This window comes from Notolepis coatsorum, assembly GCF_963971535.1.
Source record: "Notolepis coatsorum genome assembly, chromosome: 2".
In the NCBI taxonomy this organism is placed as follows: Eukaryota; Metazoa; Chordata; class Actinopteri; order Aulopiformes; family Paralepididae; genus Notolepis; species Notolepis coatsorum.
In genome coordinates, this window is record NC_140166.1 from 38,129,433 (window position 1) to 38,145,464 (window position 16,032).

Here is a 16,032-nt window from a genome sequence, read left to right on the forward strand (position 1 = left end):
TTCAATAAAGATATCGGTCGAAAACCACCGTGAGCCTTGGCCCTAACATGAGATAACTATAATGGAAAAAAAAAATAGTCATTATTATATAACAACTCAACATCAACCCTGCAACCATCTATTTCCGAGTCTGCGCATCAACGTCGCAATGTTATAGTACAAATGGATAAAGGAAAATTCAAAACAAAATTAAATTAGAGCATACCAGCATATAGTCTAAGGTAGGATCGGGTTCCAGGTAAATTGTGCAAACAAATGTCATTTAAACAACGATAATAAGAGGAAGGGGAAAAGGGGGTTATGGTCAAAGTGCACACCTGTAAGTTCCCCTCTGATCAGGCACCACGGCTGGAATGACATAACCTATGTAAGAATAGAATTAAACACATTCATTAACCCGGGGATGGTAAAAAGCAATACCTGACACAACCTGTTATCATATCTTGTTTATATATATATTCAACCGATCTTCTCCTACCGGAGCCCAAAGCTCAAAACAGCCTGGATATAAAAATAACAGCATACAAGAAGTTAGTTAAGGACCCGATCACCGTTGAATTGTGCGAGCCGATTACACTTAAACAGCAACAACAACCAAAGTGCGTAAATATTAACGGGTCTCGAATGTCTCAGCGCAGACGATAGACGCAGCCCGCTAGCTAGCCCGAGGCTAGCGCGTAAGCTAGTGATGAATCCGGATAGCACGTTCGTCTATTATGTACATTGTTCAGCTAGCTCGTTAGCTTCCAAAGAGGCGATACACAAGTACGACCATGAGGTCAGCTTTAGCAAGTAACAGAAGTCATTGGGAAGCCCCGCTAGTTGGATGGGCAGTGGGCAGTTAGCATGTCTGGGCATGACAGCAAGTGTTTGTGAATAGCCGGCCCTAACAATGTATTCAGGCCCACATCGCCACGTCACTCACCCGATATAGTTATCAAGCTACATTCTCGGGTATCCCCTCGAGATATTCCTTCGCTTTATCCAACGACCAAAATGAACGCCGACCATCGACCTTATCCAACACAGATAATTTTGCGGGAGCGAATAGCGTGGGCCTCAGGCCTAGTTTCCATAGCCTGGACAAGACCACTTTGTATTCGCCTCTCTGTGCTTGAACCTCAGGTGTAAAGTCTTCGAAAATGGCCACTTTGTGATCGCCAAGCCTCAGATTACCCCTTCTGGCACGAGCCGACCGCATGATGAGTTCCCTCTGCTGAAGCCTGTTCAGCTTGACGATGATGGGCCTCGGCTCTTTGTTCACACCAGGAGTGGACCTGCCCGCTCTGTAGGCCGACTCACAAACGGGAGGCGAGGGGAGGACGTCATTTCCCAGTATTTTTTGCAGCAATTCCGGCATGGTCTCAGAGAGACGGCCTTCCCCGCTGCCCTCCGGTACTCCAACAATCCTGATGTTGTAGCGTCTCTCCCGGGACTGTATTTCCTCAATTTCCGACTATAGTTTGGTAACTTCAGCCTGCCTAGCCAGCAGGGAGGACTCGAGATCCACCATCTTCTCGCCCTGTAATGATACCTCCGTCGTTAGCGCAGCTAGCTCGATAGCATTAGCCGAGGAGACGGCGTGCAGCGACTCCATCTTGTCTATCAACGGGACGACCGCCAGCCTTATTTCCTCTGATATCTCTCGATGAAGGTTGACACAAAAATCCGCCAGCACTTTCTTTTGTGCTTCAGCGGAGCGTGTCTCAGACTCTGCATGTAGCTTGGTCATGACCAAGAGCACAGCTTCGCTTATCTCACCGACACCGGGCGATGGTGCGGCCAGGCCCGGTGGTGGTTTGCTGGTTGGGGCGCTCATGGATCTGGTTTCCACCACCGACATCGCAGAAAGTCGACAAAAGTCGACGACAGTATTTGAAACACGACGACTTAGCAAGCAGACAAAAAACAAATAAAAATAAAATAAAGACTAATGGGGAGAAACGTATATTCTGCACGGTAGAAGGGAGCTCATGTGAAACACGTCTACTCCATGATCGCTCAGCTCCGCCCCCACACTACAGACGGTTAACCTTTCATTACCACATTACAGACGGTTAACCTTTCACTACCACACTACAGACGGTTAACCATTCACTACCACACTACAGACGGTTAACCTTTCACTACTACACTACAGATGGTTAACCGTCTGTAGTGTGGTAGTGAAAGGGTTAACCATCTGTAGTGTGGTAGTGAAAGGGTTAACCTTCTGTAGTGTGGTCGTGAAAGGGTTAACCTTCTGCAGTGTGGTGGTGAAAGGGTTAACCCTTTGTTAGTGTGGTAGTGAAAGGGTTAACCTTCTGTAGTGTGGTAGTGAAAGGGTTAACATATTAGTCAGCCACATCATACCCTGATCTGCCACACCCTGAGTGTCTTACAGCACCGGTCTTGTCATCCGTCCAGAGCTGCTGATGTCCTACTGTCCCCTGGTGGAGAGACTAGGCTTTGACGAGAACTTCATGGACATCACAGAGATGGTTGAGACAAAGCTGCGAGAAACACCACCAGAGTCTAATGACTATTTATTTAAAGGCCACGTCTACAACCATGCCAGTAAGTGACCCCAGTGCCATAGTACATAGAAACCAGGAAATGTTTTGTGAAACGAGCTAACATTTGCATTGGGCCTTTCAGTTTCCATTTCCAACTGCATAGTGTTGCAGAAAGTAGGTATTTAATCACATTTATGAGAATGACCAAATATACTACCCTACACTCTTAGAACCTGAGATGGGTACTCATCTCAGATACTTATTAAATGAATTAGAAGGTTTCTAAATGTATTGCCTTGAAAGGCCCTTCTAAAGGCGCTCCCATAGTCCAGCAGACTGTACACAGAGCAGACTCCGCGGAGGTCCGCGCGGACTCTTGAGCTTTGATCTCAGCGGACAGCAGACCCACAGGTGCGAAGCTCCGATTTTCTGAGGCGCGGACATCCGCGCCGCTGACTTGGTGTCACACAAAACGCTGCTCGGCGTATTGGTTGACATCGAACTGCATTTAATGTGACGCCGATCTGCATTTTACTCTGACCACTCGCTCGTGCCAAGAGAGATGTTTGAATGGCTTTTCTAAATGAAGTGTGTAAAATTGCCAGTTTTATATCGAAATATTGGAAACGGAGATAACATAGAATGTTATCTCCGTTTCCAATATTTTGAAATAAAACTGGTGCTTTTATTTCATGCAATGCGTGTTTGTCATTTCAGCACCACGCGCTGTCACCTCAAGCCTATATACCTGTTATTCAAGTGTGTAAAACTGCCCGTTTTATTATCGAAATATTGGAAACGGAGATAACATACTCTTTATTTTGACATCGGATGACGACGACATGACAGAAGTTGAACAGCGTGGGGACAATTGTGTAAACTGGCGCGTGACATGTAGGAAATTGGTCCGCTGAGATCTGCTCGACTATGAAAGCTCAAGAGTCCGCGCGGACCTCCACGGAGTCTGCTCTGTGTACAGTCTGCTGGACTATGGGAGCGCCTTAAGGTTTCTCTCCTCCACATTGCCTGTGGTGCATTTTTTCCTATTGCTAGGTTTTAGTGAGTTTTTCCTTACCTTTGCGTGGGGTATGTCTGGGAGTGTTGCATTTATTTATTTTGAATTTATTATAATTTTTTGGACCTTATGGTATTCTTGTTTTTTCTTGACTTATTGTGTTGTTTCTTCTTGACTTGTTTAAAGAAGACATGTCTCTGTTAAGCACTTTGAGTTGCATTCCGTGTATGAAAGGTGCTATATAAATGAATATTATTATTATTATTATTATTATTATTATTATTATTATTATTATTATTATTACCCCCTACACTCTAAGCACAGTACCATTAGTGAGGATTAGAAACCAACTCACGGGCTAGGACCAAAATGGAGACAAATAACAGCAGATACAAAAAGATGTCTTGGATGCAAACAATTTATTACAAATCAAGCAAAGGTACAAAAACTGGTGATAATAATACAGCGGTTCGCAATGGTTTCAAAGTACTTGACAAGGTGCTGATCTAAGTCACCTCAATGACAACAACATATATGGGCATTGCCAAATAGATTTCTTACACTCAGTTTTGACAGTATAGCGGTATTTGACGGTATAGTTTTCCAGTACAAATTCCAATATGATATAACATATTTTGTATGTCTTCATCTTGTAATCTTGTAATACAATTGTCATGGTCCTATTTCAATAAAAATTATCTATTTTATGTAACTTTTTAATAGCTGTCATGGTAATTTCTACACAACAAGAAACGGGTGAAGAAAAACACACAACCTTTAGCTCCTTATGGAAATGTATTAAAAGTACATCAGTTACAGTACATGTTCAGTTGATTGAAGCAGCGCAGTCACTATCTATCTGTTCTAGATGCTGCTAAGCCGATTTTGATGTCTACGCAGTAATACAGTAATAGTAATCATTCAAGGTTTTATATGATCCCTAGGGACATCAAAATAAAAGTATACAATTCTATACTTAGTTGATCAGATTTTAGTATTTTATTTTCACTTTATTGTTCACAATGTGGACATTTGTCTTTGGTCTCACCATTGAACAAACAAATAAAATGACAACAATGACAGCATACATTATACATATACAGTACAAAGTACATACATCTGTAATGGAGAAGTGCAGAGAATGTAGGAATACAATACATCAAGAAGGACCGGGTCTAACGAGTGCAAGATTAATTTAATTACTTAACTCATTCAGCACCATCGCTTAATCCACGAGATGGCGCTAGTACGCCACCGTTGTAAGTCAATGGGGGAACTGCGAGATTTGCGAGTCCTTAAAATATATCTTAATTAATAGCTATGGGTCTAATACACACGTCGATTATCAGTGAGTTGCTTCCAGTCAACATGTACAAAACGGATTGTTTTTTCAACGGTACATTTCCGTTTTATAGCCTTTTGAATATGAGTATAACTTTGGGTGCTTCTGAGTAATTCCAGAGAAAGACGCGATAATAGCCCTTTAGTGGAATACACTAAACACGTTGTAATTTTTCGCCTGATTATCGAATCTTCCTGAAATCAACGCTAGATCATCATTATTATCCTTCCCCATGCAAAAATGAAAAGAGCATTGGACCGCGGGGCTCCGCCGCCGCCTCCTCCCACTCAACGGCACACAGCCACACACACACACACACACACACACAGCCGTGATCGCGGTAGAAAGACATATCAGATCAACGATCAAATGTATATATAGTGTTCTTACCTTGTATCTGATGTAATGCAAAAGAAATAATCCAATTATCTGATTGCCATTTGAAGTACTGGGTGCCGAGGTCTGTGCCACGTTCAACAGCATTGCATATTGAGGGGGGGGGGGGGGGGGGGGCAGCCTCGCAGATGTATCGTTGAAACAGGTTACCTCGCCTGAGTATTTAAACCACGCCCGCACGGCTTGGATCGTCCCAGAAAAGAAACTACACCATTCCCAGTGGAGTGCAATACCAACTGGAAGGCGGTATTTGCCCTTTTGCGAGCTCAGACCCATTCCCAACGATAACATCAGGCTGGATGGATGAAAATGAATGGATATCGCTAATAAAAGAAATAACGATTAAAACCCGACTATACTCGTGATTGGCGCTCAAGCAATGGCACTTTGTTGTAGATGTAGCTTAGCTGTGGCTTCCCTATGGTTTTAGAGGCCAAATTCACCTTTTGCCTTTTATGTTCAGATTTCCGTACCATATGGTCATGTTAAAGGTTAAGATTCCCTCCACTTGCGGTCAGGTGGTGTAGCAGAGATTGTGCTCGTCACCAATGCAAGAGGCTGCGGTCTCGACTCCCGGAGAGTCAGCATTGCCTTGGCTTGGGCTGATCGCTATACTAACTCGTTTGGCTGAGTTAGGGGGAGGGAAGCCGTGGGTGGGTCCTGGGCGTTGTGGACAGCGACCCCTACAGTTCGGTCGGGGCGCCTGCACAGCGAGGGTAGGATCTGGAGAAAGGTAGTGTGACTTTCCACACGTTACACTCTCCTGGTGAGAATCTGCGCTGCCAGGCTGGCTGCCGGCTGGCTGCACATGTGTCGGAGGAAAGCATGTGACAGTCTCCGGCCTCCCGGCGCAACAACCAGGAAGGGGGTTGGGAATTGGCATAACGACTAACAGTGGGATAGGAGAAAAATCGGAAAAAAGGAGGGGGAAAAAGATAATATAAAAAAAAATTATTCCCTCCACTAGGTTCTTATAAACTGTTTCCAGAATTGGCTTACTCACACAAAAGTTGTTGAGCTTACTTAAAAGGTGGAGGCGTTGATTGCATGATTTAAATAATGTGGTCGGTATTTTTATTTAAGATACGATCGCTATCCACTTGCTCCGTCGTTTATCATGAGAGGCTGCACTGAGATATATATGTATGACAAGTTCCTTAGTTTTACTTACAGTACATTCATCTCTAAGGAACTGTCTTTACACCAGTTCAGGAGAGATGACGCATGTCCCTGTATGTACCCTCTCTCATACCGTAGTATCCCCCTTCTTCAGTAAGGCAACCAAGCAGGGCTCCAGACAAACTTTTTTCACAACCGTCCCGATTTTTCTTTTTTTAAACCGTCCCAAAGTGAATTTAAACTCCCAAAAATCGAAATGTCGTATCTTTACTCTGTTCATCTATAGTTGTTATTGCCATAAAAACACCATTCAAATGATTAGGAAATAAATAATTGTATTTTTATTTGAAATAATAATTTATTTTAACAATAGGCACATTAGATCAACAGAAAACAAACAAAGCAATAACAATATTGAAACACCTTTCTTATTTTATTGTCAAGTTTCAAGTTCAAGTTTCTTTAATAGTTGTCATACAGAAGTACAGAATACTTTTATACAAAATGCTTCTTACTGTTACGCTCCAGAGACTGTGCAAGACAAGATAAGTATGAAATAAAATAACATAGTATAGCATGTAAATTAGAAGTAAAAAAATGAGGTCACAGTGTTCAGTATAGACATATGTACAATGTTCGATGCAGAATAGACGTAACTGAGTTACCATATAATATACAATACTATGCAGTGTACTAATATACAATACTATATAGTGCAAGGCAGAAATGGGATGAGGTGCAATTTAGGTACAATTTACAGTAGGTGTACGAGTTGTAGTGCAAATCCTTTATCAATAAATATAAAGTGTGTTTGTGTGATCTAAAGTGTGGAGAGTGGGTGCTGCAGTGTGTTGTTTGTTTAAGTGAGTGTGTGCATGTGGGTGTGTGTGCTGTGTGCATTTGATGGTTGTTGCATAGTGTTTATTGTTCATTTAGCAGCCTGATGGCCTGGGGATAGAAGCTTCTTCTGAGTCTTTCTGTGCTCGCCTTAAGACTCCGGTATCGCTTGCCTGACCGCAGCAGTTCAAAGAGGCAGTTGTTCGGGTGGCTCGAGTCCTTAATAATTCTCTTAGCCTTCCCCCTGCACCGCTTGTTGTAAATGTTCTGGAGGGTGGGAAGCCCCCCTCCAATTGTGCGTTCGGCTGAACGTGTCACTCTTTGTAGTCTGCTACGGTCTTGTGCAGTGCTATTCCCAAACCAGGAGGTGATGTTGCCAGTCAGGATGCTCTCTATTGTACATGAGTAGAAGTTCCTAAGGATCTTCTGACTGACTTGGAACTTCCTTAGGCGCCTGAGGAAGTAGAGGCGTTGTCGTGCCTTCTTCACAACACTGTCAATGTGTGTGGTCCATGTCAAATCCTCGGATATGTGGGCTCCGAGGTACTTGAAACTGGTCACTCTCTCAACCGGTGCCCCGTCGATGCTGAGGGGGCTGTAGTCCTTGACCCCCGACCTCCTGAAGTCCACAATCATCTCTTTTGTTTTGCTGACGTTCAGGGAGCGGCAGTTCTCCTGACACCACTGTGACAGATTCTCTACCTCTTCCAGGTAGGCCCTCTCGTCGTTGGCAGAGATCAGGCCCACCACTACTGTGTCATCAGCAAATTTGATGATTGTGTTGTTGTTCCGCTGTGCTACGCAGTCATGTGTGTACAGGGAGTAGAGGAGGGGGCTCAGAACACAGCCCTGGGGGGCCCCTATGTTGAGCGTGATGGATGAGGAGGTGCAGTTGCCTGCTCTTACCACCTGGGGTCTGCCCGTCAGGAAGTCCAAGACCCACTGGCAGAGGTCATAGTTCAAGCCCAGGTCCCTGAGCTTGGCTATGAGTTTGGAGGGGACTATGGTATTGAATGCTGAGCTGTAGTCAATGAACAGCATTCTCACATAGTTCCCCTGCCTCTTGTCCAGGTGTGATGCTGCTGTGTGCAGCACATGGGCTATGGCGTCCTCCGTGGACCTGTTGGGGCGATATGCAAATTGCAGGGGGTCCAGGTTGATGGGGAGGGAGGAACAGATGTAGCCCTTCACTAGCTTCTCAAAGCACTTCATGGCTATGGAGGTGAGGGCTATAGGGCGGTAGTCGTTGAGGCAAGCGGGCGTAGATTTTTTGGGTACAGGGATGATGGTGGACTTCTTCAGACAGGTGGGGATGACAGCCTGTTCCAAGGACAGGTTGAAGATGTCAGTGAATACCGGGGCCAGTTGGTCGGCACAGACTTTTAGGACGCGGCCGGGGATGCCGTCCGGTCCTGCTGCCTTCCTGATATTCACTTTTTTAAAGATCCGTCTCACCTCATGCTCTGTTACCCTGAACACTGAGTCTCCATCAGCAGACACCCCCCCCCCCATTGCCGTGGTTTGTAGGCTGGTGTTGTTATTCACAGCCTCAAACCTCGCATAGAAGGAATTGAGATCATTTGCTAAGGAGATGTCACTGTTCAGTTTGAGGGAGGTGCCTTTGTAATCTGTCATTATTCTGAGGCCCTGCCACATGCCTCTAGAGTCAGCCTGTTCAAACTGAAGTTCAACTTTATCCCTGTAACGCCGTTTTGCCTCTATTACTGCTCTCCTGACGTTGTATCTTGCCGTCTTGTGTTCTTCCATGTTGCCTGTCACCAGCCCGGTGTTGTATGCTGATGTGCGCACTTTCAGAGCCTCACGGACGGATTTATCTACCCAGGGCTTTTGATTTGGGTAGATTCTAATTGTGGTAGAGGGGATTGTTTCTTCTACCAGAGTACAGACAAAGTCAAGCACCGTTTCAGTGTATTCGTTAATATTGGCTGTGTTATCACGGAATACACTCCAGTCTGTGCATTCAAGTGCAGCTTGGAGTGTCTCCTCTGACGTCACGGTCCAACGCTTAACCTCTCGCGAGACCACCGGCGTTCGCTTGAGACTTTGTTTATACTTTGGCAAAAGAAAGATGGCGGCGTGATCGGACTTACCGAATGGACTAAGAGCCTGTGACTTGTACCCATTCTTAAATTGCGAGTATACATGGTCTAATATGTTCTCGCCTCTGGTGGGACAGGTCACATGCTGATAGAAATTCGGCAACACCTTTTTAAGACGCGCGCTGTTGAAATCGCCCAGAACCACAATGGCAGCGTCAACGTTAGCTATCTGTTGTTTGTTTACCTCGTTGTGAAGTTTTGAAAGTGCGGTCCCAGTGTTCGCGTGTGGTGGGATGTACACTCCAATGAGGATGATGGACGTTAGCTCTCTCGGAAGAAAGAAGGGTCGACATTTGATCACAATAAACTCCAGGTCTGGGGAGCAGTGGTTAGACAATTCCTTTGCGTTGCCTATATCGCACCACTCCTTGTTTATCATGAAGGCAATGCCGCCTCCCTTCGTCCTTAGTGACTCCGCCGTCCGGTCCTTGCGGAGGACAAAGAAGTGGTCTGCCGGTTCTATTGCATGATTCGGGACATCTGGAGACAGCCAAGTTTCTGTGAAACAGAGGACATTACAGTCCCGAATGTCCCTCTGGAATTTGATCCGTGCTCTGATGTCGTCCAGTTTATTTCCTATCGATTGCACATTGGCCAACAATATGCTGGGCAATGTGGTTCTGTGTCGTTTGGACCCTAGTCTGTTCCGGTCCCCGGCTGCTCTTCCACGTCGTCTCGGCTTCTCCTGGCTTTGGCCACGGCCACAACAATGGATCTCAGCAGGCCATTGCTGCTGTTCAGCAATCCGATCCAGAGAGCAATCCAATCGGTAAGTTTTCCTTAATCCAATGTCAATGATTGACTGACGGTCATACACATATAATGCACCAACAGTAGGTGCAAATAAAACTCTTAATACTATAAAAATTAACAAAAGAAAGCACAGTCTCGACGGAGTAATACTGTGTGTGTGCGTGTGTGTGTGTGTGTGTGTGCGTGTGTGTGTGTGTGTGTGCAAATGATTTCACAAGAATCTATATATATATTGTTGTCTGACTTCACTTTACACAGAACAGATCCTGGGTCAGCCTTTTAACCTGGTATAAATGCTCTGTGTAAACAAACACATCTTTTTTCTCTCTTTCTCTTTTTTTTTTTAAACCCAGTTGTAGAGGCCAAAGCCAGGGAGTATCCCAGACTGGCTATAGGCTCACATATTGCAGAGGAGCTGAGAGCAGCCATCCACAGCACACTGGGTCTGACTGGCTGTGCTGGCATCGCCACCAACAAGGCGCTGGCCAAACTGGTGTCCGGCACCTTCAAACCCAACCAGCAGACCACACTGCTGCCAGAGGACGTTGGAGATATCATGGGCTGTCTGAGCGGTCTCCGCAAAGTACCAGGTGCAGAAGCACAGAATTTACATCATCATAACAAACAAGCAAACAACAACAAACAAACAAAAACAAAACTTACCTTTGTCGTGCATTTCTGGTATAGTTTAAGAAAACTGGAAAGTTTAAGAAAAGAGAAGATACACTTTTTGGGTATTTAATTAAAGTGAATAGCCAAGAGTACAATGAAAAAACTAGCACAGGCCTGACAAAGCAAAAAGGAAAACAAGAAAGCGAGAAGTCGAAGAAGTAGCAGAAGTCAAAGAAGTTGAACAAGAGGTAGAATTAGAAGTCCTGTCGAAGTGAAAAGTCCACCCTTTTACCCTGTTGGAGAGATTGTGTGTAAAAGGGCCGTGTTTCGAGACGCGGGGGTGTTGGAGTAAATCAGTATGCGACAGGTCGAAGGAGGGGGGGCAGGGAAGAGGAGAAGGACAGGGATGGATGCGTTGTGTAGTTTCCAGAGTAAATCAATACGCGACATATTGGGGAGTACGTGCCCGTTTGTAATCGGTTCGGGACAATAGCCAGGCGCTGTTCATGACAATTTAATGGGGTAAGTTATTAGTATGGGGGCATTTTTGGGGCACTTTGTGTAGGTTGTATTTCTTAATATGTGTGTGTGACCTTAAAGTTCAAGCAACAGGGTTGGATGGGGTTCAACTGTGAGGAGTGGAGACTACTATGTCTGGGAGTGCTTGCATTATTTCATTTATTTGCATTTATTTTAAATTTGTTGGACCTTATGGTGTTCTTGTTCTGTTCTTGACTTATTGTTATGTTTTCTTCTTGACTTGTTTAAAGAAGACATGTACGGCCCATGGCGACATTAACGTGTGTTGTCGGGCCTTATAAATACATTTGATTTGATTTGATTACTAAGTGACGGTGTGTGAAGTATGTTTTTGTGTTGACCTTAAGGTTGACTTGGAGATTTTGCAGACTTTGTGAACTGAAGTCTTAAGCAAGAATGTGTACTCTGAAGTTGCAGACTTTGTAAACTGTATGAACTGAACTGTGTGTGTGCTCTGCACTGTTATTGTATTGTATAATAATGTGTGTCTTAATTAGCAATTAGCATTTTGTCATACCTTCTTACTGTCTTATACCATCATGCACTATTCCTACTATACCAATATGTCTTTACTACTATGCACTCAACACTGCAACACCCAAGTTTCAGCACTTTGTTTGATGAACATTGTTACTCAGTTGTAAGAGTCGTGCCCTTCCTGCTGACTTGTCGTACAGAACTTGTAAGTCGCTTTGGATAAAAGCGTCAGCTAAATGACAAAATTTAAATGAAATGTATAATAAACTATTTTATAAGCACGCCAACATTTAACTTACCGTCTTCTCCAGAGATACAAGAAGATAGATACAGTTTCCTCTCTGTGCGTTCAGTAGAAAGCTATCTGGCTGCACGTTAGCCTAGCTTAGCACAATGAATGGAAGCGGACCGTGCCGGTTAGCCTAGGCATTGTCCAACTAACACCTCTCCCGAAGGCTAACCATTCATTGTGCTAAGCTAGGCTAACATGCAGCCAGATAGCTTTCTACTGAATGCACAGAGAGGAAACTGGTATCTATCTTCTTGTCTCTCTGGAGAAGACGGTAAGCTAATTTCCCAAAATGTTGGCGTCTTCCTTTAACCTGTTCACTGGTCAGGAGTGGGACACCAGACGGGTAAGAGGCTCCAGGCGCTGGGACTGGTCAGTGTACAGGACCTGCAGCTCTTCCCGTTAGCTGACCTGGCAAGAGAGTTGGGAGGCCCCACCGCTCAGCGTTTACACGACCTGGCCATGGGCATCGATGACTCACCGGTCACCCTGACTGGAGCCCCACAGGTAGGTTAGGTCAGCCCAACGATACAATAATGTCCATAGATTGGTGTATGAAGATAACCTCACTTGGAAAGACAATGATGTGACATTTTGTCTGTCTTATGAAATATTTATTTTAAACCATATTATGTTAAGTCTCTCAGTGTTGAAGATTCCTTCAAGAAAATGGCCTCAACTAAAGAAGTTTTGCAAAAAGTTGAAGACCTACTGAGCAGTCTTGTGGAGAGGTGAGGCAGTGACACAACCTGAAATCCTGGAAAACCAGTGAAGCTGGCATGTCCAATCTGTTTGAATTGTACAGCATTCTACTGTCTTATTATCACACTAAGCATATAGACTATGAATAAAAATTATTCTAATTCTGATTCTGAATCATTTTGCTACCAGGATGCAGACGGACGGCAGGCAGCCCCTGACTTTTCGACTGACCATCAGAAGATACACTGCGACTAACAAGTGGTTCAGTCGAGAGAGCCGCCAGTGTCCCATACCCAACCACATAGGACATAAGATCACTTCCGGTAGGCTTATACACACACGGGGAATTCTAGAAAGAGGTGTAGTGGTTACGTCATTGTTGTTTCCCGCGCGGTCCACCCTCCTTGAAATGGCGATGTATTTCCAATGGACTCATTTCTAAATCGTCTCGTTTAAAACAAATGAAGCATGAACATTGGCATGGAGTACCTTTCTGTGTGTATTCATCCACAATCTATAGCTCAACATGAAAAAATTCGCAATTAATCGTAAAAGTAGCAAAATAACTGTTCTTTGGCGCTGCTGACTGATGTCACCACAGAGTAGACTCCTGGCTGTATCAGGCGACAGCACTGAACGACACTACTGGTAAGTGTAGTTATTTTTGGATGACAAATAAAAAACCTTATAACTAACTTTATTTCAACCAAAAATGCTTAAAGGGGAACTATTTGACTTTCTTTCACTATTTGGGCACTTTTACACAATTCCTGTGAGTTTATGGAGCTGTTTATGAACAGCTCTGTAATTTTTCTTTTTTTAATTCATTGTTTTGTATTTCTAATCAAGTCCTCAAAAACAGCATTTTTCCGTTTTGAGCCTGGGCTCCAACCACTGTGGTAACTGTGTGGAGTGTGTGGCGGCATCTGCCACATTATCATGCAGCTGAGTCTCTCCGACATCACAAATCGGCACATTTTCAGATGACTCAGTTCAGTGAGGGTGAATATTGTGAGAGGAGAATTGGAAGAATGCGCCAATATGAGAATTAGAGACATAGATCATATTAATATAAGTCCACATAGCTAGGAAACAATGCTAAACACTGAAAAAGGCCATTTATAAGATAGTTCCCCTTTAAACAATAATGTTAGTGATAGAAGGGAACTCATTTTGTGCAAAAATGGAAAGCTTGCCAATGTTCATGAAGCAGAATTATTACAATAGCCGATAATACATTTTCCCAATGATAAATCCCTATACGGGTGGACCGCGCGGGAAACTATAGTGCCATCAGCCAGCTAATCACCCAACCCACAAGGATATGTGAATCAACTCAGACTACCATTGACCTCATACTGACCTGACAAGTCCGAGATCTCCAATAAAGGGGTTATAGCATGTGGGTTAAGTGATCATTATATGATATTCTGTACCCGCAAAAAGCTAAAACTAAAGGCTGGCTGTCACAAAACAGTCACATCTAGAGACCTCAAAACCTACTCTAGCGAGGCCTTTAACCTTGAACTGGAGAGTCTGGACTGGTCAGATGAACTCAATGGTACACTGGTTGAAGAAACTTGGCTTGGCTTCAAAACCAAATTTTCATCAATACTAAACAACATGGCCCCCCTAAGAACCACCAGGGTAAAAAATTGCGCTGAGCCATGGATGCACACTGAAATACTGACCGCTATGAAAGCCAGAGACAAAAAATGCTCTGAGTTTCGTAAAAGCCAGTCAAAGCTTACCAAAAGCACGAGCAGTGAACTCCAAGACCACGTGACTGAACTCAAACTAGAAAGAAACAGACTAAGAAATGACGTAAACTCCATGATCAAAACTGCTAAAAAAAATGTCATCAATGACAAAACCGAGGAAAACAAAAATAACTTTGGAAATTACTCAACAATCAACTAGGCTGCAGTAAAAAACTTAAAACCAGGTTCTCAAACATAAACATAAAGACGGACAACACGCTCATCACAGACAAGCTGGATGTAGCCAATTACTTAAACACTTTCTTCACAAACATAGCCACAACACTGGTAAACAAACTACCCTCCCACTCAGGGCAGTATGGGGTAGAACACATAGTAGCATACTACAAGAACCTAGGCGTTCACAAAGACGACTTCAAACTGGAAATGGTAACTACAGATGAGGTACTCAAAAAACTGAGCGCCCTCCAACCAAACAAGGCCACTGGCCATGACAACATCCCCTCCAAATTCCTCAGACTCAGCAGCAGCCATCACCCCAGTCATCACACACATAATAAACCTCTCCATAAAACAGGGACACGTCCCCAAGGACTTCAAAATTGCGAGAGTAACACCCCTGCACAAAAAGGGCAGCAAATTAGACCCGGGCAACTACCGCCCTGTTTCTATCCTTACATCCATCTCGAAAGTCATGGAAAAAATAGTATACGAACAGATCGAAAAGTACCGCGCGGAAAAAAATCTAATCTACGAATTCCAATCTGGCTTCAGAACATCCCACTCCACTGACACATGCCTTCTCTACTTGAACGACCACATCAAACAAGAGGTGGACGCGGGCAAATACTGCGGCATGGTCATGCTGGACCTACAAAAGGCCTTCGACACTGTCAATCACACCATTCTGATTGACAAGCTAAAAGCAATTGGTTTTGATAGTTTATCAGTGAGCTGGATACAATCCTACCTGGAGGGGAGGGAACAGATGGTGGAGGTAAACGGTACTCTACCCCCCCCCCCCCTCACAGTGAGCTGTGGTGTTCCACAAGGAAGCATACTAGGACCGCTACTATTCCTAATTTATGCAAATGACATGTCGTCAGCTTGTGACTGCAACTTGTTCCTGTTTGCGGACGACTCAGCCCTGCTGGTCTCTGACAAGAACAAGTTACAGGTTGAAAAAGCCCTCCGCTCGGAACTAGGCAAAATCTGCACAGGCTCGCCGACAACAAACTATCATTACACATGGGCAAAACAGAGTCCATTCTCTTCGGTTCAAATAACAAACTCAGCAAGACCGACAGCTTCTCGGTTACAGTGGGTGACAATGTTATCATAAGGAAAGATGAAATTACCTACCTGGGTTCCATCCTAGAGGCTAATCTTTCCTGTGACAAAATGGCATCCAATGTAATAAAAAAAAGTCAACCAACGAACGCGATTCTTGTACCGGATCTCCTCTCTGGTAAACAAGAATACCCTGAAGACTCTAGCAGGAGCACTCATTCAAGGGTACTACGACTATGCTTGCACCTCATGGTACCAAAGCACCTCAAAGGCACTAAAAAACAAATTACAAACATCTCAAAACAAGCTAGTCAGACTACTGCT

The 16,032-nt window shown here is 44.1% G+C and overlaps 1 protein-coding gene across 2 annotated transcripts in view; it reads left to right on the plus strand.

Annotated features, from left to right (window-relative positions):
- Positions 1-16,032, plus strand: part of poli (polymerase (DNA directed) iota) — a 30,553-nt gene that overhangs the window by 9,577 nt on the left and 4,944 nt on the right. The window contains exons 4-9 of one of the 2 annotated variants that reach the window (XM_084338197.1): positions 2,407-2,556; positions 9,965-10,093; positions 10,431-10,667; positions 12,324-12,502; positions 12,635-12,726; positions 12,887-13,020. In XM_084338197.1, the coding sequence (XP_084194323.1) occupies positions 2,407-2,556; positions 9,965-10,093; positions 10,431-10,667; positions 12,324-12,502; positions 12,635-12,726; positions 12,887-13,020 (921 nt within the window). The remainder of the gene's footprint in view (positions 1-2,406; positions 2,557-9,964; positions 10,094-10,430; positions 10,668-12,323; positions 12,503-12,634; positions 12,727-12,886; positions 13,021-16,032) is intronic. The other variant, XM_084338198.1, reaches the window with a different exon arrangement.